At 37.0% G+C, this 25,881-nt stretch overlaps 5 protein-coding genes and 1 pseudogene across 5 annotated transcripts; all 6 read left to right on the top strand.

Annotated features, from left to right (window-relative positions):
• The first annotated feature begins 1,265 nt into the window (after window positions 1–1,265).
• On the top strand, window positions 1,266–2,685 carry LOC144633729 (melanocyte-stimulating hormone receptor-like). The gene is made up of 2 exons (XM_078492589.1): window positions 1,266–1,457; window positions 1,571–2,685. Exon 2 carries the CDS (start codon window positions 1,691–1,693, stop codon window positions 2,597–2,599), a length of 909 nt encoding a protein of 302 aa, XP_078348715.1. The 5' UTR covers window positions 1,266–1,457; window positions 1,571–1,690; the 3' UTR covers window positions 2,600–2,685.
• A 4,366-nt stretch (window positions 2,686–7,051) lies between these two features.
• LOC144632221 (melanocyte-stimulating hormone receptor-like) lies at window positions 7,052–7,948 on the top strand. Its single transcript, XM_078490815.1, has one exon. It carries the CDS (start codon window positions 7,052–7,054, stop codon window positions 7,946–7,948), a length of 897 nt encoding a protein of 298 aa, XP_078346941.1.
• Window positions 7,949–11,465: 3,517 nt separating this feature from the next.
• On the top strand, window positions 11,466–12,708 carry LOC144631681 (melanocyte-stimulating hormone receptor-like). The gene has a single exon (XM_078490175.1). The coding sequence runs from the start codon at window positions 11,466–11,468 to the stop codon at window positions 12,363–12,365; it is 900 nt and encodes a 299-aa protein (XP_078346301.1). The 3' UTR covers window positions 12,366–12,708.
• A 1,614-nt stretch (window positions 12,709–14,322) lies between these two features.
• On the top strand, window positions 14,323–15,944 carry LOC144631678 (melanocyte-stimulating hormone receptor-like). The gene has a single exon (XM_078490171.1). It carries the CDS (start codon window positions 14,890–14,892, stop codon window positions 15,775–15,777), a length of 888 nt encoding a protein of 295 aa, XP_078346297.1. The 5' UTR covers window positions 14,323–14,889; the 3' UTR covers window positions 15,778–15,944.
• Window positions 15,945–17,900: 1,956 nt separating this feature from the next.
• LOC144632923 (melanocyte-stimulating hormone receptor-like) lies at window positions 17,901–18,965 on the top strand. Its single transcript, XM_078491685.1, has one exon. It carries the CDS (start codon window positions 17,901–17,903, stop codon window positions 18,798–18,800), a length of 900 nt encoding a protein of 299 aa, XP_078347811.1. The 3' UTR covers window positions 18,801–18,965.
• Window positions 18,966–23,256: 4,291 nt separating this feature from the next.
• LOC144632922 (adenosine receptor A3-like) lies at window positions 23,257–25,834 on the top strand (annotated as a pseudogene).
• The last annotated feature ends 47 nt before the right edge of the window (window positions 25,835–25,881 follow it).

Below are 25,881 nucleotides of genomic sequence, written 5' to 3'. Positions count from 1 at the left end.
CAAAACGTTCTGCAGAACAGCATGGTAACACTGAGTTTGCAAGAAAGATGTCTACTTCGAATAGAACTTGTTGGTTGACCGTTAAGGGCTTCGCATATGAAAAAAAAAACAGACAAACTTGGCTTTTTTGACAGCCGATTGTCAGCTCGGGTTTGGCTGGAATAAAAGAGCGCGAGCCAGGTATTGAGATTAGAGTTTTATTATATAAACTGCAGTGGTTTAGCGAGTGGTAGCAAATTAATAAAAATAGTATCACACATGTGTGGATAAATATGATATCCACACATGTGTGATATCATTTTTGACCAATCATCTCGCAGTTTGCCACGTTCCAATGCTTAATGAGCCAAAGTTAATCGATATTAAGTCGAAACATCTTTAGATCATCCTCGGCAATTTTCGGCAACCTTCGCAAATCTTCGGAAAAATTCGGAAAGTGTTCGAAAATATTCGCACAACCTTAGAACAACATTTTAAAAATCTTCGGAAATCTTCGGAAAATGGTCGCGGGAATCTTCGGAAAATCGTCAAAAACATCGTAATTAGAAGGTCTATATAATAAACAGAATAATACATGGTTGCTTGGATAAATGAAATTTATCTTCTCGTGTTCAAAGCCGATATCTCGCTCGTTCGCTGCGCGCACTCGTGAGATAAATTTCATATCTCCGCGCAACCATGTAGGTCATCTTAACTTAGATAGACCTATCACAAGTGATTTTTAATTAAAAAATCCTAAATAAATGCATTCTAGAAAATTAGTTCAGGCCCACTTTTCACTCTAGGCTTTGAGCAAGAATAAAAACCATTAGAATTACATGCATGCATAACTGAATGTTCATCTTTGAGATAAGGAATGAAATCCAATTTTTATGTTCTACTCAGATTTTCAGTTATAAGCTTTTTCAGTCAGGTATAGTGGCAGGTGTGTTTTTATACCTAAATATCTTTTCGTCTTTAATAATGCGGCTTTCTTCAAGGCGATGGGGTGACATGCACTTTGCAGAAAAAAAGCTAATTAACGCAGGGGTTAGCATAAAAAATAATCTATTTATTCAATATTTGCATCACAACACGAAAAGCACACTTGTTTCAAAATTAGTGTTTTGTGTCTTGAAGTCGAAATTTGTATTGACAATATGTACAACCATTATAGCAATGCATAAAATCACGCCTATTGTCGCGGCTTCTATGTTCAAAACTATACGGTCTTGCAGATATACAAGGAACGTTTGTCGCTAAGAGGGTAAATTGATCAAGGCAAAATACCTCATGTAGCCTTCAAAACAAATACAAGTAGTTTGTGCTATTAAGTTAAGGTCAAACGCAATTATACTGATACAACATCATTTTTCTTCAGCAAACAGTTGGAAACATTACGCGCTACACACCAACCCGAAGGTGACATTTTGATGTGTAAAGTTGGCAGTTCCCGCCGTCTAAGTTAAAAACTTGAGGTAAAGCTTTACAAATTTAACCTTTCAGTAATGTAATTAGTTTGCATACAGCATGTCGTTTAGGACTTAAGTTTCAATCCCTAAGCAGCTTAATTTTTTTTCTTCGCATGCAGGTGCAACTCCGTTTACATAAAAAGAACGGTTGACTCTGCAAAGGCGAAGGAAAGTGATGAACTCTGAGGGCCGATATCAACACGTTTATTCAATAAGTGAAGTCGATTGGCTTTAAAGAAATGTATTGTCATCTACTTTTCTCCCAGTATCGTGAATCATCTACAACCGTTGCTGTGTATACAGCTCTGGGAGTTTCTAATGTTGTTTTGGCGATCTTTACAGTGCTTGGGAACTCACTTGTTCTACATGCTCTTCGGAAATGTCAAACTTTGCACGCCCCAACCAAAGTGTTATTCTGCAGCTTGGCTTTGTCGGATCTTGCAGTTGGAATCGTTGTGTTCCCGTTATTTGCAGGGTATTGTTTTGCGCCAGTGTTCAACAATATTGACGTTTTCTGTGCCATTCGAGATCCTTACGTTATTGCCGCTTTCTGCTTGGGATCGGTGTCTTTCTTTACGGTGACAGCAATATCTTTGGACAGATTTTATGCATTCACACTGAAATTGAGGTATCATCAGTTTGTTAGCTTCAAACGTGTTGTGTTTCTTCTAGCTGGCTGTTGGATATTTGGATTTATTTGGCCGTTCTCGTGGCTGTTTAACGTAAACCTAACCGGGATTATAGCTACCGTGTTAATGTTTTGCTGCATGTTTATAACTTCAATATCATACGTTAAAATAGTTTCGGGAATACGCCGTCTTCAGCGCCAAATCCACGAACAACAAACATCGCCAGAACCACAGCACCCTGGCAGATATCACTTCAATATTGATCAGTACAAAAAGTCCCTAAACACCATGATTTTAATTTTTTGCCTTTTGATTGCCTGCTATCTTCCACACGCTATTGCTGTGGTAGTTATCGTGGCGATTGGACCAAATTCAACCACGCTTCTGGTGCTTAACATCACTTCTGCGGTTGCTGACCTCAACTCTCTGTTGAACCCGCTTGTGTACTGTTGGAAGATAAGAGAAATCAGGCGTCAAGTGCTCAACGATCTACTGTGCTTTGCTACATTTACGGATTGAAAGACCGTTTACAACTTTGCCGTTTTCTAAATGGTTCTTTTTGACTAACTTTAAAACTTTAAAGGGATTCTTGCAAAGAAAAAATCAATTTTCCATTTTTTTTGCTACATTTACGGATTGAGAGACCGTTTACAACTTTGCCGTTTTCTTAGTGGTTCTTTTTGACTAACTTTAAAACTTTAAAGGGATTCTTGCAAAGAAAAAAAAATCAATTTTCCATTTTTCGCGCGTGGGTTTTCTAAAATCTGTTAAAGCTTTCAAAAATTCGCTTTTGAAAACGACCTCCATAAGAAAAAAGGTCAAATTTTCTGCATTTTCTAGTGGAAAGAACAGTGCGTATGCTAGTCCAATGTTCTTCGCTTTTTAGTCTTAAAATGTTCTTAGATACAGCATTCCTCTTCAGAAAGCCGCGCGTGGGATGTAAGATTTTTACTTTGGAATTCAGAGAAACAAGTTTTATCAATGTCAATTGGCCAATTTTGGCCCTTTCTTCTCTTATCGTGCAAGCGCTCGCGTTCAAATTTAATTGCCGCTTCGCTGAATATGAATAATTAATGATGTCCATGCATTCTGTTCTTTTCGAAATCAATTTGAATTGGTAATGAATGCCCTGGGGATGAATTAATGATATGCAAATAGTTGTATAAAAGAGGAACACGTGTTATCCTTTGTGAACTCCACTCTAGTCCAAGACATCGAGATGTTGGCTCCCACCCACCCACCCTCCGAGGAAGCCGGTTTGAAGTCTCCGCCATCTACCTGGTATCTTTTTGAGCCTGGTTTGGGCTTGTCCCAGGCCAGAGCCATCCCCACACCTTATCTACATGTCATGAATAACAATACCCAGGGCAGAATATTACACTATAGATCGCAGAGAAAACGCAAGACGGAGGAACGTAATTGGACATTTCTTTCTTGGACATTTCGGTCAAGTCTCTGTTGTGACGAGTCGGCCTCGGGCCGCCGCTGCATGTTTGCAGAGTACCTTTCCCGAGCACAAGTGGTTCAAGGTACCTTTGAAGCCCTTTCCTCCTTTCCCAGTGTGATTTTTCCAAAAGGCCAAATTTCATTTCAGGCCGTTTCTTTCGGAGGGTCATTACGTTCGGGATATAGTGACTGCCGTGACTGCCCTATCTTCATTTACCTTTTCGGAGGGCGTATCGCAACATTTGTGTATTTGTTACTTTCGGATAAATACGGTAATACAATTAATGACGCCATGGAGAATACATGAAATAACATGCATCTAAATTGGTAGGATGCTATAACCCCTATACTAAAGTACCCTCAGGTTATAACCGCCAAACCAAAAGTAAAGAAGAAAGGGGATTCAACCAACTTTATCAGACAACACTTTAAACGAATTCTTCATTGAGACCCTGGGAGAATAAAAGTATGTACAATATTAAAATGTTAAATTTAGTGAAGAAATTATAACTGAAAACTCTTATAAGCATTTAAAGCTAAAGAAAACTAAACTCTTCATAAAGAATAAAAATTTACATGTAAAAATGCTTTATTATACCATAGCGAAATTGGTGGTGAGAGTTACTATTTGATAAAATTAGCTCAACGTCCGGTGAATAACACAGTAATGTCAATCAAGCCGACGAGGCTGGGCAAACAAGTGAACACTTTTTATAGTGACCCTTGTTTTAACCATTGAACAACCAAAGAGTAAAAATAAACAAAGAATGACACTTTAAATTACTCACTTACTCAGTTAGTTCTTAAATCCTTAAACGGATTTGGGTTCATTGTAAATAACAGGGTTTTCTCTACACACTTTATTTACTCACTTACTCAGTTAGTTCTTAAATCCTTAAACGGATTTGGGTTCATTGTAAATAGCAGGGTTTTCTCTAATGTAGTGGGATATAGCATCTGAATATTAAACATGTATTCTCAAACGGGTTTCCGTCTTCTTATAAAATGTCCACATATTGATAAAATGCATTTACCGTGCCTGTTTGTTTTTTGTTTTATTTAGTTTATTCTATTTTTCACCATCAATTCTTCTTATTTACATATCATCAACCAGGAAAAAAAACACACTATATAATGGAAGATGTTTTAGCAAAAGCGTCTGTTAATACCTTTATCTCTCCGCCACTGAACGGAGTATTACGTATTGAATTCGAAAGATAACTTATTCTAGAGTGAGTGTTTCGTTTTCTGGCGAGTTTAATTAAGTGACAAAATGTAGCAAATCCAGCTGTTCGTCAAACCATCTTTTACTTAGATATGTCAAAGTGATATTCTCCTGACTTGAAACATCACGATTAAAAGCATCCGGGAAAGTTAGCACAGGATCGCTTATCACTCTTAGATTTGCCCAAGAATAAAAGCTGTAAAAAAAAGCTAATTGACCTTCATTTAAATAAGGAATAAAATAGCGTTTTTAGTCCTTTTTAGCTCTACCGATTTTTAATGAAAATATTTCTTTTCATAGTGTCCCCTGGCTCTCGACTTATTTTATGACTTCGCATAGAGGCAGGTGTTTTTAACAAATACAGGAAGTGTGTATTGCTGCGAAAAATGTAAAAATCGGTCCGCGATGCGTACGTGTGGGGGCTTGATAATTTCAAATTTGATTCTTCTTTTTTGTGAATTCATTTAGTACATTCAATTACCTTAAGGCTGCTATTTATTGCGGCAAATAATCTTTGCGATTTTTTGCAAATTCATTCCTTGAAAATTTATGAGCAGCAGGTGATTCAAACATTTCTTTGATGCACATGATAACAGATAAACAGCGGAATGTCTATTACATTGATATAAGATATTTTCGTCCCACGCGACTACGTACGTTTAAGTAGCACAGTCGGGTAGGCACCTGACTGCGGATCGAGAGGTCGCGAGTTCGAATCCCAGAGGAGAGATTTTTTTTTTCTTTTTTCCTTTTTTTTTTTCTTTTTTTAACCCATAGCACTAAAATGGTTTGTTTATTATATCGCTCCGTAGGTATGCATTGCAGAATAATTTACATGTAAGCTGTTAAGTAATAACGCTGTAAATAAAATAAAACAGAACATATAGACTGATTCAGGTACAAATGTAATTGTGCTGTTTCATCTGAAAAGCTTTTCCTTTTCTTGCGAACAAGCAGTCCAGCCACGCACTCGATTTTAGCCAACGCTCTGGTTTCTAGATAGATCCATCGCTAATGAAGCTTATGTGAAACCCGATTTAGTTTTCGAATGCTCCTACATGTACGACGCTAGCTCGACAGATACGAAAGCGATCGATCTTGCGGCTCTCAATATTGGCTTGCGTAAGCGTAAAAGCTCCTCTTGCTCCAAACGAAATGTTGGCTAGTATGACTTCGTGAGCTGCTGTAATGACGAGCAACTACAGGAACAGCTGAAATCAAAGAAACCACACGAAACAACTGACGCCAAAATCCAATATGGCCTACTCGACAAGACCGCCGACTTATCCCCAGGATCTCTCGTAGAAGACCACGTGACACAAGTAAACCCACGCACAAATAAATAAATAAATAAATAAATAAATCCCTAAGTCGATGACAATGTGGCGGCTTTGCCCCCACAAAAACAAATATGTAAATATAGTGGCTATGCACTTAGCCTCCGAAACAGAGTAAAAATTATTGCGGATAAACAAAACATGGTTAAAAGTTAAATACAAATTAAATGATACAAAGTGTTCAAACGCTAAGAACTCTATCCAATGCATCAGGATGGCCTTTTACACATATAAGACTTATTAACGCTACAGTGGCCCATATAATAAAATATCAGTTTATCCACATCACAACAGGAAAATTTCAACTGCACCATATAAGCCCAAGGGTAAACAATTTTCTCGCTGCCTATATTCGTAATGGAAAGCATTATCACCATTGTATTTTTTTTTCCGGTTGTACGAAATTACGTCTCTTCTCGCCAATTATATGTTCATAACTATATTGTCTTGCAAATAAGGTAAGCTTGTCGTGAAAGCAATATGCCTCACGTAAACGTCAAAAAATAAAAGTAAATGAGGCTAAAACACCCTAATGAATAATATTTCAGGCGGCTTAAACCTTATTTTGCAGCAGCAAGTTTTAATCCAGACGACAAGGCATCATTCTTTTGTTAGATTTCCGTTTTTAAAAGTACCCCACACACAAGCCGACGGTGAATATTTTTCGCTAATCCCTTTCGTGTTCCTTTCAAGCTGATGTGAACAATTCAAGTGGGATTTCTATCTTAGTCAACTCCTTGGTAAGATTTTAACACTTTTAGCTTCTAGTAACGTCGACATGGTCATTTCATGAGAAAGATAACGTTTTGGGTTTTGTTCAATTTTATTCATGCAACCACAACTAGGTTTAAACTAAAGAGGATCATTTGACGCTAAACGCGAAGCTTTAGCCTATAAGGAGAACATTGAACTTCCAAGCCAACAACAACACGTCCACTCAAGTGACTTGATAACGCTAAAAAGATGTATTGTCCTGTAAGGTTCTCGCAGTTTCGTGAATCACAATTAACAGTTGGTGCGTATACATTTCTAGGCATTTCATGTGTTGTACTGGCGATCTTTACAGTCTTTTGGAACTCGCTTATTCTGCACGCTCTACGGAAATGTCAAACTTTGCACGCCCCAACCAAAGCGTTATTCTGTAGCTTGGCTTTCTCGGATCTAGGGGTTGGAATCGTTGTGTTCCCGATTTTTGCAGCGATTTGTTTTGCGGCGATATCCAATAACATTGAAGTGTTCTGTGCCATTCGAGATCTTTACGTGATTGCAGGTTACTGCTTGGGATCGGTGTCTTTCTTCACGATGACAGCAATCTCTTTGGACAGGATTTATGCTTTCACCCTAAAATCAAGGTATCATCAGTTTGTTACCTTCAAGCGTGTCGTATTGTTACTGGCTGGGTGTTGGATATTTGGAGTTATCTGGCCTTTTTCTTGGTTTATTAGTGAGAACATGACCAATTTTCTGGCTACTGTTATAATTTTCTGCAGCGTTGTTACATCCTCGATTTTGTACATCAAAATAGCCATTGGAATACGTCGTCATCAGCGTCAAATCCAGGAACAACGGACATATTCAGCTCCACAGCGGCATGGAGGAAATAACTTCAGTATCAGTCAATACAAAAGGTCGCTGAACACCATGATTTTGGTGTTTTGTATTCTGCTTGCCTGCTATCTACCGTACTTTGTTGTATCGCTTAACGTGGCGACAGGGTCAAATTCAAACACGAATTTGGCGATGAACATAACGGCTACGGTAATTAAACTCAACTCACTCTTGAACCCGCTTGTGTACTGTTGGAGAATAAGAGAAATCAGAAGGGAAGTGATGAATGTTCTGCGGTGTTTTACATTCTGAACATTTGGTATAGTGGACTGTTAAGAACCTCTTTGAACAGCGAAGAAAGTGCTAATCGCCAATGAAATGTAAATAAATAAATCGATAAATAAATAAGTAAATGAATAAATAAATAAATAATGATAACAAAATTAACAAATGTGACGTAAAAAGACTAATGTTAGGGTGCTTGCCCAACTCAGCCCTCACACCATCTCAAACCTTATCTCTTTCCAAATTGTTAAGTTGTTATCCATGCCCGTAAATAAACGTAGAGCCAAACTGAAGTAGGAGTAATATAATTATACTATGATACAAAAGCGAAGCAAAAATCTTAAAATGCCATACTTTGGCCTTTGGTTTCAAATTTGAACAAATACGATGCTGGCATGAAACTTCACTTGCGAGTTTAATTATGTCAATTCTCTTTTAACCCACTTGCGTGCTCTTAGCTAATTAGAAAAAAATGTGCTAGATGGGTTACAACTTTCCTTTATGTCATGAGATCGCAAAAGAAGCACGTATGACCAAGCTTTTTGCCTTCGTAGGTGATACGAGCTGAGTCTTACCAACTCTTCCAGGTCTAAATTACAGTAAACACCCGCGTGTAAGAACCTAGTGGTTTAAGGACCTGCTGGCAGAAATTTGCCATTTTAATACCCCAAAATATAAGAACCTGTTTAGCCAAGCAAATTTCAGCAGGTTCTTATATGTGGGTTATAGAAAATTTTTATGAACATTTTTAACAGAACATCCCAAACTGTATTTACAAATAAAGAAAAGACAGATTCGCATAGACTGTAATTGTCTTCTTTGGACCTTGCATGAGGCTTGAAGCAATACAGTTATGAATAAATGCTGTATAATGAAGGACCAAACCCATTTTTGAGTCTAATGCTTGCGTGCGCTTTGCGCATGCGCATTAGACTCTTTGTTATATGAAAAAAAGCTGTTAGCAATCCCAAGGGAATGGTTCGGGATCGATAATCGTTCGCTGTAATGTAGAAAACAATGATCAGCTGCAAGAACGGACTCCGTACGGACACGCACGATTAGTTTCAATTAAAAACAGCCAATCAGCGACACGTGTTCCCACGCATAATTAAAAGTTCTTTCTCAAGTCACGATTATTCAACACTTGAACAGGACGTAATAATTTTCCAGTTAAGACATTTGTAAGCTTTTTGTGAAAATAAATCTTCGTTTTCAGTTCAGTTAAGCACACGTCTTTGAGAAAAAATATTTCGACGGCGACTCGCGTTTATTTACACAATGCGACCAAATATTCATTTTGTTTTAAAAAATAGAAAACTTTACCTCGTATTTTGTATTTAAGTCATTCGAATTTTGACCAATTTTTTCTTTACAGTGCAAACAAAAACCTTCAAAAATAAAAGATGTACATGGATAAATGTAAATCAAGTTACGCGACTAAATCAAAATGCGTTTGTTTGGCCGCTTTGCAGTATTACACTGTCCCGGCCTTTGCCATACACTGAAATCGAATTTCATGCTTTTACGACTCTCAGAGATCTTAAGTTCTTCTTACAGCTAGAAAAATCATAAAATGGTTACATTGATATGGAAGTGATGATTCGCGAAATTTGTACATCATGATAAACAGTCTTCGCTCCTGTGTATGGTAGCTCGATAATAATTGCCTAGTTTCCAGCGTTCAAAAGGTCATCATTATATTGACGTGAGCATTTACACCCGTTTTTAGGAAAATCTGTCACTAAGTGCTTACAGTACAATGGAGTAACAGTCACTATTTCAAGTGCTTTTATTGCAAAATCTGTTTCAAGAGTCATCATCAAAATGGTGAAAAATCTGAAAGAAAACGATGTGAAGTTCTTCAACCCTTGTTGTAATGAACATGCTTTTTGTAAATCGTCACGCAATCTTGTCCAAATGTTTAATCGTTTCTGCTTTTACGGACAATACGGAAGAAGTAACATCAACTCCTGTTCATACTTTAAATTTTGTGAAGCATATAACATTTATGACTGTTTCGTTTTCATCCATAATCATCCACGATGCCCCTAGCTTGCTATAAGCATTTTAAATTAAACTCCCGAACACAAACCTCTAACCAATTTTAACCGGCTTACGAAAACCGCGCAATCTGTATCACTATGCCATACGGCATTAGACTCATGTCACCCTTGGTGACCTATTTTTTTTCTTCTCATACAATCAAAAACTATGGCTCCTCCTTAGAAATTAAGAACCTTATTAAGAACCTACTTAGCCTAAATTACCAATAACTACCCCCAAATACAAGAACCTATTTTGCCAAACTTAGAAAATTGTAGGTTCTTACACGCGGGTGTTTACTGTATTTTAATTCCATTTCCTTCCCTACCTTACCAAAACAATGTAAATTAACAGCTTTTAGCCAACGACTGACTCGAAAGAAAAAAATGGAAGTCTAAAAATGAAGAAGGAGAGTTGGCGGTGTGTGTAACCTACGAATACAGCGCAGGAGCGGCAGCGATGGGAGGCGGCTGTATTCGCAGGCTTAACGTGGGAGGGACTTTATTCAATAAGCTAATCTGACACTTAACGTAAATTAAATTAAAAATAACATAGTTATAGTACTTAACATTTATAGAATTTTCGTTGTTATATAAAAAACGGTGTAAAAATAACATGTAAAAGTTGTTTTTAGTGTCTATGCACTAAAAAACTGAAACAGAGTAAAAAATATTGATTTTAAATAAGCACATAAATAAAATTCCCAACTGATAGGAGGCAGACTGGTCATATACAAGGATGGCCTTTTACACATATAAGACTAATTGACGCTGCAGTGGCCCATAAAAATAAATATTCGTTATCCGCATCACATCATGAAATTTAAGCAATTTCAAACGCGCCTCAAGTCCAAGGTTATACAATTTTCTCGCTGCCTAGATTTTTATTAGGAAGAATTATTGCCATTGTATTTTTTCCGGTTATACGGAATTGCGCCTCTTTTTGCCAATTCTATTATCAAACTGCATTGTCTTAAAAAAAGAAAAAAAAATGTCGTTCAAAGAGCTTATTATTATTTGATCAAGAACTTATGCCTCACGCTGCCTCGCAAAAACTTAAAAAAGGAAATAAATTTAAAATGCGGCTAAAATAGTTAACACCCTACTGAATAATATTTCAGGTGGCTAAAACAATTTTTTTTCGCAGCAGTAATTTAAAACCAGACGACAAGGCATCATTCTTGGTTAGCTTCAAAAATAAAAGCAGGAAGTGTAAACGCCACAGACAACAAGGCCAAGGTGATTTTTTCCTTAAGTAATTCCTTGCTTTCTAGCTGATACGATCCGTTAAAAGAAGGCTTCCAATCTAAGAAAACTACTTGGCAAGTATAAAATTGTGAAGCTTATATATACTGACATGGAATTTCATATAAATCATAATATTTTGGATTTTGTTCAATTTTATTCATGCAGCTGCACCTAGCTGATTTACACAAAATAGAATCTAAGGGAAGAGGGAACAAGGACAAGTCAACGCAAGTGACTCGACCCTGTTAAAAGAAATGTATTGCCATGTAAGGTTCTCCCAGTCTCGTGAAACATCTTCGACCATTGCAGTGTATGCATTTCTTGGCCTTTCAAGTGTTGTACTTGCAATATTAACGGTCTTTGGGAACTCGCTTATTCTGCGCGCTCTGAGGACATGTCAAACCTTGCACAGCCCAACCAAAGCGCTGTTCTGTAGCTTGGCCTTTTCGGATCTTGCCGTTGGTATCGTTGTTTACCCGCTCTTTGCAACGTATTGTTTTGCTTCGGTATTCAATAGCAATGAAGTATTCTGTGCCATTCGAGGTCCATACACAATTGCCGCTTATTGCTTGGGATCGGTGTCTTTCTTCACGATGACAGCAATCTCTTTGGACAGATTTTATTCCTTCACCCTGAGATTGAGGTATCATCAGTTTGTTACCCTCAAGCGGGTCGTGTTTATACTGTCCGTATGTTGGATATTTGGATTTGTTTGGCCTTTCTCTTTCCAACTGAAGGAGCAAATACCCAGGATTGTGTCCGCGGTGATAATTTTCTGCTGCGTTGCAACATCCTCGATTTCGTACATTAAAATAACTATGGGAATACGTCGTCATCAGTGCCAAATCCAGGAACATCAGATGATTTCAGCTCCACAACATGGCGGAGCACACTTCTGTATTGGACAATATAAAAAGTCTTTGAACACCATGATTTTGGTGTTTTGCCTTCTCCTTGCCTGCTATCTTCCGTTCTTTGCTGTTTTGTCACTAAACCTGGTGACAGGGTCGAATTCAAGATACACAAATTTAGCATTGAACATAACGTCTGCTGTTATTAAACTCAACTCTCTGTTGAACCCGCTTGTGTACTGTTGGAGAATGAGAGAACTCAGGCGCGAAGTGATGAATGCTCTGCCGTGCTTTGCGTTCTGAACATTTGGCATAGTGGACTGTTTAGAGCCTCTCTGAAGAGCGAAGAAAGTGCTGATCACCACAAATTAAAATAACCAAAAAAGCATATGTGACGTAGCAGGTTTAAGGGTAAGGTGCTTAATGTTACTGTTATCTTTGCCCTCATGCCATTTCCCACCTAATCTATCTCCGAATAGTTATTTTTGGTTCCTAAACCATGGCCGTTAGATAGACACTGGTACGACACTGGTTTATTGTGTAAATAGGGTTAGCTTCTTGCCTACATACAACAACTACAATATTAAACAGTGTAAGTTTATTAAGTTATTTTATAAGTATTAATAAATGTTAATAAATGTTTATAGCTGTGGAGCCCACCACTGAAGTTGGATAACTGTTCATTAAAAATAAAGTGATGAAATCCCACAACATTGTACTTAATGTATACGGTTTTGAGTGTCCGAATAAGTGTCATCATCATCATCATCATCATCATCATCATCATCATCATCATCATCATGCCAGAAATGGCCTACTTATCGGGTATACATAATTAAGAGAAGGAATAATAACAGTTCTCTTTAAACCCGATTGTGTGCTGTTGGCTGATGAGAAAATAATTATTTCGCTAGAGGGTGTAAAACTTCACTTTTGTCAGGAGATCGCGAAAGAAGCTTAATAGTACCCCTCTTACAAGCTCCTAGGTGAAGCCCATCCCAAGCCTAAATTATTCTTGTCCTACCCCACCCAACCTAAAAGTGTAATATATTCAACTTTTAGCCAGCAACTGAAACGAGGGAAACGAGAGTAAAAAATCTTAAAAGGTAAGCTGCATGCAGTAGAGAATTAATTCAGTAAGCCACGATGACACTGCACATTAATGGCAGTAATCTTGACGCGGCGGTGGTTTACAAAAAGCTATTTTTTTTTTATTTGCATCATCCGTAATTTATAAGTCTAAAAGTCAACAACCTTTTTCTTACTGTCTAGGTTTGTAACAAGAAGCATCGCAGCAATGCGGCATTACAGCCATGACTATAGACTATACCAACCAAGGAACTACTTTTATTCAGTTTCGGAAACATTTGGAAGGAAGAGAAAATTTCCAACGTTATAAAATCGCATTTTTTAACAAACAGACAACAACGATCACAAAAATAGTTTTTTTTTTAAGATTTACAGTTATTGCTGACCCGTGTGCAAGAACATGAAGAAAAATACTCTATTTCAGACCAAATTGTCACAATCTAAAAACTATTTCAAACCAAAACCGCTCAAAAGCCATGCCCTTAGGCACCTCTTATTCCTCTATAGAGCTTATATTGCCGAGTCCAACTCCTGCAAAGGTCTAAATGTAACTACAAATTGTCTAAGTTTCAAGACCAGGCCTTTTCTTCCCGTAACCTGGCCTTTTTACCCTCCCCAGTTCATCGCGGCGTCCGCGACACTCCTCCAGGAGAAAGTTCCGATTTCCGAGGAAAGGAATACCTCCGATAGTGACAGATGTTTTTAGTGGATCCCCCCCCCCCCCCCCCACGATAGTGGCAGGTGTAATTAAAACCCCTTTTTGTTGCGTTATAGAAATGTAAAAAAGTAACTGTTGTTTGTAGTGGCAGTGTAGTGAGCCACTGAAACGAGGTATAGAAATATATTTAACTGAATTTAACATGATGGTTAAAAATCCCAACAAGCAGGAGGTAGACCTAATAGCTATACACAAAATATATAAATATACATAGTTTTGAAATACTAAAAAGCTCTATTCAAGAGACTAGGATGGCCTCTTGCACAATTAAGAAAAAGGATGCTGGCGTGGGTTGGTGCAAAAAAATGAAATATTTATTAATCCGCATCACATTTCGAAAACTTCTAAGTCATCCGCAATAAAAGCCCAAGGGTAATCAGTTTTCTTGCTGCTGAGATTCGTGACGAGAAGAATAACTAAAGTTGTTTCTATTTTTCCGGTTGTACGAAATTGTGTACCCTTTCGCCACTTCTAGGTTCAAAACCGCATTGTCTTGCAAATAAGGAAAGCTTGTTGTGAAAAGGGCTTATTCATCTAAGCAAACCTCAAAAGCAAATAAAAGTAAATTCGGCTAAAACAGCTAACAGCCTAGTGGATAATATTTCAGGTAGCTTAAACATCATTTTGCAGCAGTAAATTCTAATTCAGACGACATGGCAGCATTCCTGGTTGAATTTCTGTTGTAAAAAAGATAACATCTGGAAAAGAAAACGTACGCAATAAGCAGAAGGTAAAAATCTTTTTCCGAATAATTTCTTTCATGTGATCTATTAAAAGTAGGATTTCTTTCTAAGTAACTAAATGGTAAAATTTCAAAAATTTAAGCTTCTTGTACCAAGATCATTTAACATAAAACATAAAATTTTGGGTTCTGTTGAATTTTTTTCATGCAGCTGCAACTGGCTGATTTACACAAGAGAGGATTATTTGACGCTGAACGCGAAGGGAAAAAGGAACAGTGAATATCCAAACGATTACAACACATCCACGCAAGTAACTTGAACCTCTTAGAAAAAAAAAATGTATTGTGATGGAAGGCTCTCGCAGTTTCGTGAATCACCTTCGACCATTGCTGTGTATACATTTCTAGGCTTTTTAAGTGTTGTGCTAGCGATCTTTACAGTCTTTGGGAACTCGCTTATTCTGCACGCTCTACGAAATTGTCAAACCTTGCGCGCCCCAACCAAAGCGTTATTCTGTAGCTTGGCCTTTTCGGATCTTGCAGTTGGAATCGTTGTTAACCCGATGTTTGCAGGCTATTGTTTGGCCGCGGTTTTCAACAACATTGAAGCGTTCTGTGCCATTCGAGATCCTTACGTGATTGCAGGCTTCTGCTTAGGATCTGTGTCCTTCTTTACGATGACAGCAATCTCTTTGGACAGATTTTATGCTTTCACCCTGAGATTAAAGTATCATCAGACTGTTACCTTCAAGCGCGTCGTGTTTTTACTAGCTGGATGCTGGATGTTTGGATTTATCTGGCCTTTTACATGGTTAATAAGTGAAAATATTACCAAGATTCTGGCTGCTGTCATGATTTTCTGCAGCGTAATGACTACTTCGTTATCGTTCGTCAAAATAGCCATTGGAATACGACGTCATCATCAACAACGTTCCATTGTAGCTCCGCAGCAAAATGGCGGAAACCGTTTCAGTATCGCTCAGTACAAAAATTCGCTGACCACCATGATTTTGGTTTTTTGCCTTCTACTTGCCTGCTATCTTCCGTACTTTGCAGTTTTGCCACTTAACGTTATGACAGGTTCAAATTCAAACACAAATTTAGCCTTGAACATAACGGCTGCGGTTACTAAACTCAACGCACTGTTGAACCCGCTTGTGTACTGCTGGAGAATGAGAGAAATAAGACGACATGTGATGAGTGCTTTGCGGTGCTTCGCTTGTTGAAAATGTTCTATGATGTAATTATTGGATATTTACAACATTTTTGTTTCTTTCAGCTCACGCTGATTGAAGCCCTTTTTAAGTCAATCCATAAAACTTTTCGTTGGGGTGTGTTTCATGCACTATATCACGAGCCAAACCAAACCAATGGAATCTAGCGCGAACCAAACAGTGCCAATTTTTAAATGTCAATATTACCACGAAGTTTAGCGGTTCTTGAGCTTTGTATCATTTGGCTGCATTTTCTGCTATCAAATTTCGTTGTTTTAGTAGCTCAAAAATTGTATTACATTAAACAAATAGATTCCATTTCGCTGCTCGTCTGTTTAGTTACAGATCACGGATCACGCCAAAATGTGGTAAGAACAAAACAGTGACCCAAGAGGCCACTTGCTATAGGTGAGTGGGTCACCGATGTTCCTACCACATTTTGACGTCTTCTGTGATCTTAATAAATAAACAGACCCGAGGCAAAATGGAATCTACTTTTTCTGTACAATAAAATAAGCAATTAATGACCCGATCCACATTCTGTTTATGTTCGTTCGCTCGTGTTTCTTTCTTTTTTTTTTCTTTTCCTATTTTCCGGAACTCACGCGAGCGGATCCCGATACCTAAGAAAATATGGTAAACCCATATATCCTGAAAAAAGTTTGGTTGTTACATGAGTGTCCGTACATGAGTGTTGGTTTTGCACGGTGAAACAAAAAACACTCGAATAAAAAAATTAAGTCCTGCAAAAATGGCACCATCAAGTAAAGTAAAAAGAGTTAAATAAATAACTGATCGCGGCACAAAACCCGAAGGAATACTGAAAAGCGATTAGGGTATTACTGAGAAGCGAAGAACTGAGCACTGACAAAACATAATAGTCCGACGTAAATTATTTTTTTAAGCCACTCGGATCAGAAAAAAAGATCCAACAACGATTTTAGTATATCAGGGGAATCCAACAGACCGTTTTGGTGAATATCTGTTCAGAAGGTCCATAATCGCCTACGATTTTTGGATAAAAGCGTGATGAAAAATTGGGGATTTCTTTAGTTCATACTTTCGTGACACGGGAAAAGTAATGCCTGTTGTTTTCGCAGAGAGAAAAATGTCGGTTTGGGTACAAAAAAGACCAGCTACGATTTACGAGAAGGCAACAGCGGCTCGTAAATTCTAGTAATAATTTTCGTTCCCTAAAATTTTCTAAAGTTTAAAAAACCAGCTAACGTTTAAAAATAAGGCATTAAAACGCACAAAAAGGACACTTATATTAAGCTAAGTTTCGCTTTTAATTTGAAGATTTCTCAATACAAACACGTTTGGCAGCAATTATGGGGAATCAAATGCAAACTATAAACTTTAAACGTAGTCCTTTCTATTAATCAATGGTATCGCGACTTTAATGAGAAATCTTTTTTTTCTGATCAAAAACTCTTTCATTGTACTGTCCAATCACAGCGATCCAATAAATACATTTTTAATCAAACGCCTTGAATTACACACCCATTTATTGCGCCTATTCCAGTTACATGAAATTCGCTCTTGTCGAAATGGAGATTTTTCATTGATGCGATTAAAATTTAAAGTTATGCAGTTGGAAACAAGCAAGTTTTATTAAGCGACATGTTTTATTCATGCTTCTATTAACTTGCCATTAGTAGCAAATGTGATCTAATCGAGGTTTCGGATAGTCTTTTGTAAATTGTACCTATTTTAGGAATAATTGGTAATAAATACAGTAAATATGGAAACTTCGAGCAGCATCATCGCCTCTTGTCCACATAATCGGTTAGGCATTTCGTCCTGGTCCCAGTTTTATTATAAACATTGTTTTTCCCAGGCAAAAAATCTTCACTCTCCAAAATAAGCTAGTGGTGAGAAACCAGCCTCGATTTCTTCATTCAGTTGTAAAATACATGTCACCGATATATTTAGCTGCCAAAAATCAAGCGTTGTCACAACAAATCAATAAGATTTTAATTCTTGTTTAATTGTCCTTTGCAAATCGAGCTGCACCCACGCTCAAAACATACTCTTAATAATTAATGCGCGAAGAAGAATCACTTAAATTGACGCTGCGCATAAAACCAGCGTTTACATGTGTATAACACGCGTTAACCACACAAATGGAAGGAATGTCTTGTCATCTCAGATTCAACGGTTCCCGCGAAACGACTACAAGCATAGCTTTGTTTACATTCCTTGGTATTTCAAGTTTCGTATTGGCAATATTTACAGTCTTTGCAAACACCCTTATTCTGCACGCTCTTCGGAAATGTCAAACCTTGCACGCCCCAACCAAAGCTCTATTCTTTAGCTTGGCCTTCTCGGATCTTGGAGTTGGACTCGTTGTTTACCCGTTATTTGCAACGTATTGTTTTGCTTCGATATTAAACAACATTGAAATATTCTGTGCCATTCGAGGTCCTTACACCATTGCCGCTTATTGCTTTGGATCGGTTTCTTTCTTGACAATGACAGCAATCTCTTTGGACAGACTTTTTGCCTTTAAACTGAGATTTCGCTATGGGCACTTCCTTACCTTCAAACGGGTTGTGTTACTGCTAGCAGCGTGCTGGACATTTGGATTGATTTGGCCTTTTTCTTGGCTGGTAAGTGCAAAAGTGGCCAACATGATAGCTGCCATGGTAATTGTCTTTTGCGCTACGATTACATCGATATCCTACATCCAAGTAGCTATTGGAATACGTCGTCATCGACGCCAAATCCAGGAACAACAGGCAATACCAGCACGACAGCAACATGGCGGAAATCAGTTCCGTATTTGTCAATACCAAAAGTCACTGAACACCATGATTTTAATCTTCTGTCTTCTGATTGCCAGCTATTTTCCATACTTAACTGTTGTTGTAGTTACCATGGTGACAGGAAAAAATTCTAGCATGCTGTTGGTGTGGAACATCACTTCTGCGTTTATTTATCTTAACTCACTGTTGAACCCGTTTTTGTACTGTTGGAGAATAAGAGAACTCAAGAGAGAAGTGCTCACTGTCCTGCCGTGGTTTGCACGTTAAATATTATTACAGTGATTGTTGAAATATTCCGTTAGAATTTCTGAAAATATTTTTAAAGGAAGACACAGTCAGTTTGATTTGCTTGACCAACTTTTTCAATCGTCATTTTTACAACACAACTGCTTATATTAAGACTCACAGCACGCTTTTAAAACCATTTACGGTTGAAAAAATGACAAATATTAATTAACTGAAAACAATTTGAAATTTTGAGTTTTGTACTTTTTAATAAAAAGCTTAAAATTTATGTAGGCAGATTCAACACTTTTAATGAGCCAACTGAAAGAGTTTTGTCTCAGGACCGAAATTAATAAATGTTAAGCGACTGATTATGCTTTTTGATTTTTTTTTTGTGATACCTCAGGCTATTTTTTTAATCTTATTTTTTTCTAAATCTCTGTTTTGTTTTCTTATACCTTTTTAGGAGTATTTTCTTATTTATTGATGTATAGCGAACAATTTATTCCTCATTACACCAATAAACTCAACCTTTAATGAGTGGGTACAAACAAACAATACCAAACACTCTTTCCACTTGATATCTTTACCAAACAAATTAATTAAAGTAGGAGAAAAAGAAAATTATCTGTTTGTTTGATTTCGAATAAATTCCAAAAACATTTCAAACCATACTTTTCATGATAATGGTAAACTGGACTGAGATGCAGACACTGCTGTGATGGAAGTACTTCAAAATAAAATCAACATGTGTATTTAAATTAGCTTTCGGCGCCTTGGAAGTTTTCCTGATTTTCTTTCACAGAATGGAAAACAACATTTAATTCAGCGTAAAGCAGGTGTAAAATTTGTTTTAAGGTCAATTTTACACGGTTTTAATCTCTTTTTCTCACTTTTTTGAAGATGACCTTTACTTCAGCGAATAATTAACCATTATTCACCGAAGTGGAGGTGAATGATTGTTTTAGTATATACCTGATTGAAAAATCGTTGACCCATGAAATGCACAAACTATAAACGATGCGACCCGAGTGTTTACTGGGAAAACGAAAAAAATAATCGTTGTCTGTGAGAGAATAAACATGATGATAAAATAAGTTGTATAAATCAAGCTTTAAGGCTATCAAAGAATAAAAAATATATATTGATTATCAATAAAAGGTTGTCTACCTAGAATACAAGTGCGTCATATCGTTCATGGTTTATGCTTTTCACTGGGTCAACGGTTCTTCAATCAGGTTTATACCACACAAGTTGAATAACTAGCGGACTAAAACATCACATTCCGTAAACAAAGCGACGCGCGAAGGCAGTTTGTTTTCTTAGCTGCTCGCAGGTGAATAGTACTTTGCTGATCACCTCTGAGTTACCCAATCAGCACGCGCGAAAAGCACTACAGTGAAAACCCGCGTATAAGAACCTAACATTTAAGAACCTGTTAGGCTAAAATTTCATTTTTAAGCACCCTTCACATAAGAACCATTTTAGGCTAAAATTCTAAAACAGGTTCTTATTTTCAAAAAAAGAAAAAAAAAATCTTCTCAAAAATATAGAATTAAAAAATCTTAAAAATATACAGTAAAGGTTACAGTATAGTTATATAAAATAGTATAGTATTTTGCTTACCGAAGCCTCCAAGAATACTGTTATTGGACATTAAAGACCAGATCATTTTAAAACAATTCTACTTTATTTCTTGAACAAAAGTTAAGAACCTAATTAAGAACCTAGTTAGCCTAATTTTACCCTAAATACCATTTATATAAGAACCTGTTTAGGTTAACTTGAAAAAACCTAGGTTCTTATACGCGGGTTTTTACTGTATTCGCTTGTGTGGTATATACTAATGCTGGATAAAAAGACTCCTTTTTAAATGATATAAAGTTGTGTAAGGCCGGTGTAAATACCTGATTTACGCTATATTTACATCGATGTACATGGCTTTAATCGAAAGTAAAATAATGATTAAGGCTAGTGTAAACTTAGCGCAAGCTACGCTTTATGCGAAATTTTTATTTGTGTAAAGGCGAAATTATCTTGGCTGCTATAGCTTCCATTTCACGGGAAAAGATGGCATTGGCCTGCTGCATCTTCGCCCAAAAACCGCTGACTTGATCGTGAATTTGATTTGAATTTGAACCGTGTTTTTCAAACTATAATACAAACGCACAGTAATTCTAAACTAGCTAAAGCGGTGCTACTGACGCAAAGGTGCCCGTCAGTTTTGTCATACGTCATCTGCTCATAGAATGCACGTTTTATTTGGAAAATCGCACGTCCAGGGGAAAAATATGAATAAATTTTTTTGCAAACGTACAGTCAGTCTATCTTGGCTATTTTGCATTTCAAAGCAGTGCCCCTGACGCAAAATTCTGTATTTGTTACGTCACGCCGATCATGGATGCAGGTTTTTCTCTAAAAATAGTGAGAGCGGTCACGGACGTGAGTGTTTGACACTCTCCGTCCTTTATAAGGATTTTAACATGACCTGGCTTTGTAATGGCATAATTATTAAAACTTATCTTAATTAAATTTAAAATTTGGAGTATCGGAATGGGTATACTTAAGTAACATTTCCAATGCTAGATAGTTTTCGTAATTGAACCATATTAATAAATACTTATTTAATCTACTTCATTTTTTTTTCCAAACACACACTCATTCTATCTTGGCTATTTTGCATTCATCAGTGAAGCAGTGCCCCTGACGCAAGGCTGCGTATTTTGCTACGTCACGCCGATCATGTGATGCACGTTTGATCGAGAAAAAGCGAGAGCGGTCGCGGACGTTAGTGTTCGATACGATCTCCGTCCGTGATAAGAATTTTAACATGATCTGGCATTGTAATGGCATAATTATTATATCTTATCTTAATTTAAATAAATTTCTAGTATCGTAAAGGGTACTTAGGTAACATTTCCAATGCTAGTAGTTTTCGTAATTGAAGCGGAATAATGAATACTAATAAATCTAGTAAAATATTGTTGAATATTTCAATTGTTTTTAACCCAGAATGATAGTGGATACGTTCAATAATGAATATATCGAAGGAAATAAGCAGAGAAAATGGATATTCGTTAAACGGTGAGCATAAAAGCCTAAACGTGTGATCAATCGGACCATTAAGTCTTACAAGTGTCAATAGCGTCCGATTGAAATTTCTTATTTGCGATAAAGATCTAAATACTAAATGGTTAAAAAGTTTTTGAGCGCCATGGAAAATTATATAAGATCAAGATTGAGATTATGTGAAACCGACAAAACGAGGATAAATTACCCGGCCCAGCCCGAATCAAAAAAAACAATCACATTTTCCTTTCAATCGCAATTCCAATTTTTTTCAAATGTTTTCGACTACAGTATTTTATCGAAATAATTGCTTTGCGTTTAACAATACACCTTATATACTACAAACGTCATAACCATTGAACGTGCTGTAAATAAATTACTTTTACTGGCTCAATATAATATATCACTTGAGAATTTGCGCTCGTACATTACAGTGTTTGACTTTGCTTTGAGTGACAAGCTGTAAACAGCGATAGCTCATTCACTGACAATAAATCATCTAGAATTAGAAATGCACGTTCAGGCTTCTTCCAGTACTGATGAGCTCGTGAGATTAATTTAGATTGGTCGCATGCGGTCGCATTAACTACTTAGGTACAAACATCAGATACAGTGAAAAGGGAATCAATATAAAGTTTTATGTCTTTGGCGTAAAAGGTGAAAAGAAAACAACGAAACGTACAGGAACAATGTTTTATTTGCATGTCGTCAAATGTTCAATCTTTCGGTGGGGTTATTATTCGTGCGATATCAGCCATTCTTTTGTTTTAATGGTCATTTTAGAGTCCTGTAAATTTTTAAAATAAGGCTTGTCGTTACGAATTGATAAAATGAACACCAGAAAAGAGGGCCAGAAAATTAAATAACGCAAATCCGTAAATTGATTTTATAACTCCTTTGAGAAAACAAGATAATGATTTAAATTATTTGCTTTGACTCCTTTGAATAAATTAAAAATTTAAAGCAATATTAAAAAAAAATACTTTTTTAGTCGAAGTCGTTTTCGTATTTTTTTTACGCTGACAAAATCATCTTTCAATCCAAGGCGCATTTAAGTTCCAATTATTGCTTTAAGCTATATAAAAATGAAATTTAACAATCTCAGGGAGATGTACCGGGCTTTCGGGACGTGCTGAAATAATTCGTGGGATAATGGTTCTCAATTTAGCCTATAAATTTTTCTCACGTACTGCTTAATACGTTTCTAGACGTTATGGAAACGGGATGATATAATAGCTTTTCCTCCAACATTATGTTAATCAGGCATCTAAAGGCGGTACTGAATACAAATAATACAATACACATCGGAAGAACACATGACGTTTTCATATGATAAAATCTTTGGTCATTGTACAGCTGCTTCTTTTTACGGCATATAACTTCACATCGCCAGTTGACGGGTCAGTTGTAACTGATCAAACCAGTGATAGCTAGTGTGCATCTAGAATGGCGTCGGCTTTGATGAACATCACAAGTGAAACAAATTCTAGTGTTCAAGGAAAATCCTGCTATTATTTGGATCGTTTTCAGATCTTTCACGCAGGGCTACCGACCACTGAGTATATTGTAAACTGTACGCTTAATGCAATTTTGGCAATTGCGGCCATTCTTGGGAATGGATTGATTCTACATGCCATAAGGAAATCTGGCGCCCTTCGCCCACCTTCAAGAGCTCTTCTCTACAGCCTTGCTGCCTCCGATCTTGGCGTTGGACTTGTTGTTCAGCCATTTTATGTCCTGCCCAAGACAGCCGAGCTAAAGAACAATTATTAGCTGTACTGTATAGCAGGGATTGGATTTCATTTGTCCGCGAACGTTTTCTCCGCGGTTTCATTTCTCACGGTGACAGCTATTGCCATTGACCGAGTGCTTGCGCTCCATCTTGGACCCACATATCAAACTATCGTGTCACTGAGGAGGGTAATAAAAGTCATATTGACTATCTGGGCGCTTACCGGTCTGTGGGTTTTCAATTGGATTTGGAATTTAGAGATTTATCAAGTGTTTAATATCATCGTGGTCAGTATATGCTTGTTCATTTCTTCAGCTGCCTATATAACACTCTGGTTCAAGCTTCGCGCACTCAGAAAACAGACCATGTCAAGATGGAAGACCGAGGGAATTACTCCACAAGAGGGAAACGCCACGGGTTCACATAAATTTGGAGCATACAAAAGATCTGTCACCAACATGTTCTACGTTTACGTACTCATGCTTGTTTGTTATGTACCGTATTTGTCTATGTTTTTTGTTATACAAACTACAAAAGTAACTTCGTCGAAAATCGTAGCTCTGAGTTACACAATGACTTTATTATTCGCAAATTCTGCTTTTAACCCGTTTTTGTACTGTTGGCGCATAAAGGAAATTAGAAAAGAAGTAATTTCAGTGCTTACCTGTAGGAAATAGTAAAATTGGAAACAATCGATATTTCCTTTGTGTAATATCAAAGAAGGGAACCGTCCATCATATAACGACTGGATGGTGACATTTATCAAAGGAAAATTATTCAGCTTGTGCATTGATAATAAATTTTGTATTTATAGGCTTGGAACGGGTATGTCCTCCCGAGCTAAATGCAAATATATAAAGCACTTTGGTAATGGATATCAACATCGCCATTCAAAAACATATTTGGGGCAACCCACCAATGTAAGTTATTGTTTCATATAAGAAACTTTGTGAGTTTCTGTTCATATGTAGTTACCAGAAAGGGGACACGAATTTGTCTTGATATTAGAAGCACTGAAGAGGGTTCTGAACTTCTGACTTCTGTATGACATAATTGTTCTGTATGTTAGTAGAGAAATTACGATGATCGAGTTTTATTTGTTTACAAGCTAGCCGTTAAAAAAATAGTAAATCGAACGTAGAAATATTGTTTTGGCAGGAAAACGCTTTAGTTCATTAGCCAAACTAGTACCTGCCCTTGTGTTATTGTCCGTGTATTCCTAACTATAAAAAAAGTGTTTAATTACAACCTGTAGCAAACTGTAATCTTACTGCGCTGTTTTGTAGGTAATTAATGTTTCAGAGCTAGGATTAATGTTAGCCAATGGTTCTAAAGAAAGGTTGCTAATGTTTTCAAAAATAGCAACCTAGTTATTATATAAATAGAAGTGCCTTGTAAAATATTCTTTGGTTATGCTTTTGGAGTATAGTCTACTGATGGAACAAGTTTGTCTGTTACGTCTCTAGGTAATCCAAATACTGCAATAGATCCCGGCCTTCCCGTAACAAGCGTGTTTCCCCCAGAATATGTAGTTGTCCCTTAGGTTTTTATAAGGGCTTTCCCCGGCCAAAAACCTGTTATAACTGCTTTTCTTATAAATAAATTTGTGGCACTGAGATGGCTTCAAAAAAAAAACCTAATGTCCCCGTTATTGTTAATGGTGAGATACCATATGGATAAGATGTTATGGAAGAAATTATGCAGGGAAAAATGAGTGAAAAGTACGTAAAAAAGGAACAAATGAGTGGCTTCGATGATAAACGGTTTTATCTAAAAAAATGAGCTGTATAAATATAATAAGCATGCATGTAAATTTTCAGTTAAAATTCGTTTAGCTGATAAGCTGAAAATGACAGGAATTACGATCACAGGCTACGGCCGCCGAGGAAAGCGTTTGCTGTGCATTGACATTCGATGGACAAAACTGTTGGTCATGAATGAAAGAATAAATGAAAATCTTTATTTAAACAGGGTTAAAATAACAGTAATTTACAATAGAATTTAATAAACTAAATTTCTAAATACTGGTTTACATATCTGCCGTGTACGTGGGAGTCCGATGCAGAGAACCACCTATTAATGCCTCTCTTGAAACTACTTAAGGAACTCGCAGTTCTTAGTTCCGCCTTCAGGAAGATCATTCCATAGTGAGGCACCGTTGTAGCTAAAGCTTCGCTTTAATTAGTCTGTTTTTGGCTTCGCTAAGGATAACTTTAAGGTGGCGTCACGTAGATTATAAGACGAAACTCTCGGGTTGAACATACTACAGAGGTAGTCTGGGGTAAGCTTATTGACACACTTGTACATTAAATTTGCCTTTTG

Source organism: Oculina patagonica, chromosome 12 (assembly GCF_052425735.1).
Source record: "Oculina patagonica isolate OP01 chromosome 12, crgOcupat, whole genome shotgun sequence".
Classification (NCBI taxonomy): domain Eukaryota; kingdom Metazoa; phylum Cnidaria; class Anthozoa; order Scleractinia; family Oculinidae; genus Oculina; species Oculina patagonica.
The sequence above is the reverse complement of the archived record's forward strand: the minus strand, read 5'-3'. Positions and strand labels throughout refer to the sequence as shown.

Coding starts and splice junctions, on each gene's coding strand:
- LOC144633729 (XM_078492589.1), top strand. CDS start 1,691: ATGTATTGTCATCTACTTTTCTCCCAGTATCGTGAATCATCTACAACC.
- LOC144632221 (XM_078490815.1), top strand. CDS start 7,052: ATGTATTGTCCTGTAAGGTTCTCGCAGTTTCGTGAATCACAATTAACA.
- LOC144631681 (XM_078490175.1), top strand. CDS start 11,466: ATGTATTGCCATGTAAGGTTCTCCCAGTCTCGTGAAACATCTTCGACC.
- LOC144631678 (XM_078490171.1), top strand. CDS start 14,890: ATGTATTGTGATGGAAGGCTCTCGCAGTTTCGTGAATCACCTTCGACC.
- LOC144632923 (XM_078491685.1), top strand. CDS start 17,901: ATGTCTTGTCATCTCAGATTCAACGGTTCCCGCGAAACGACTACAAGC.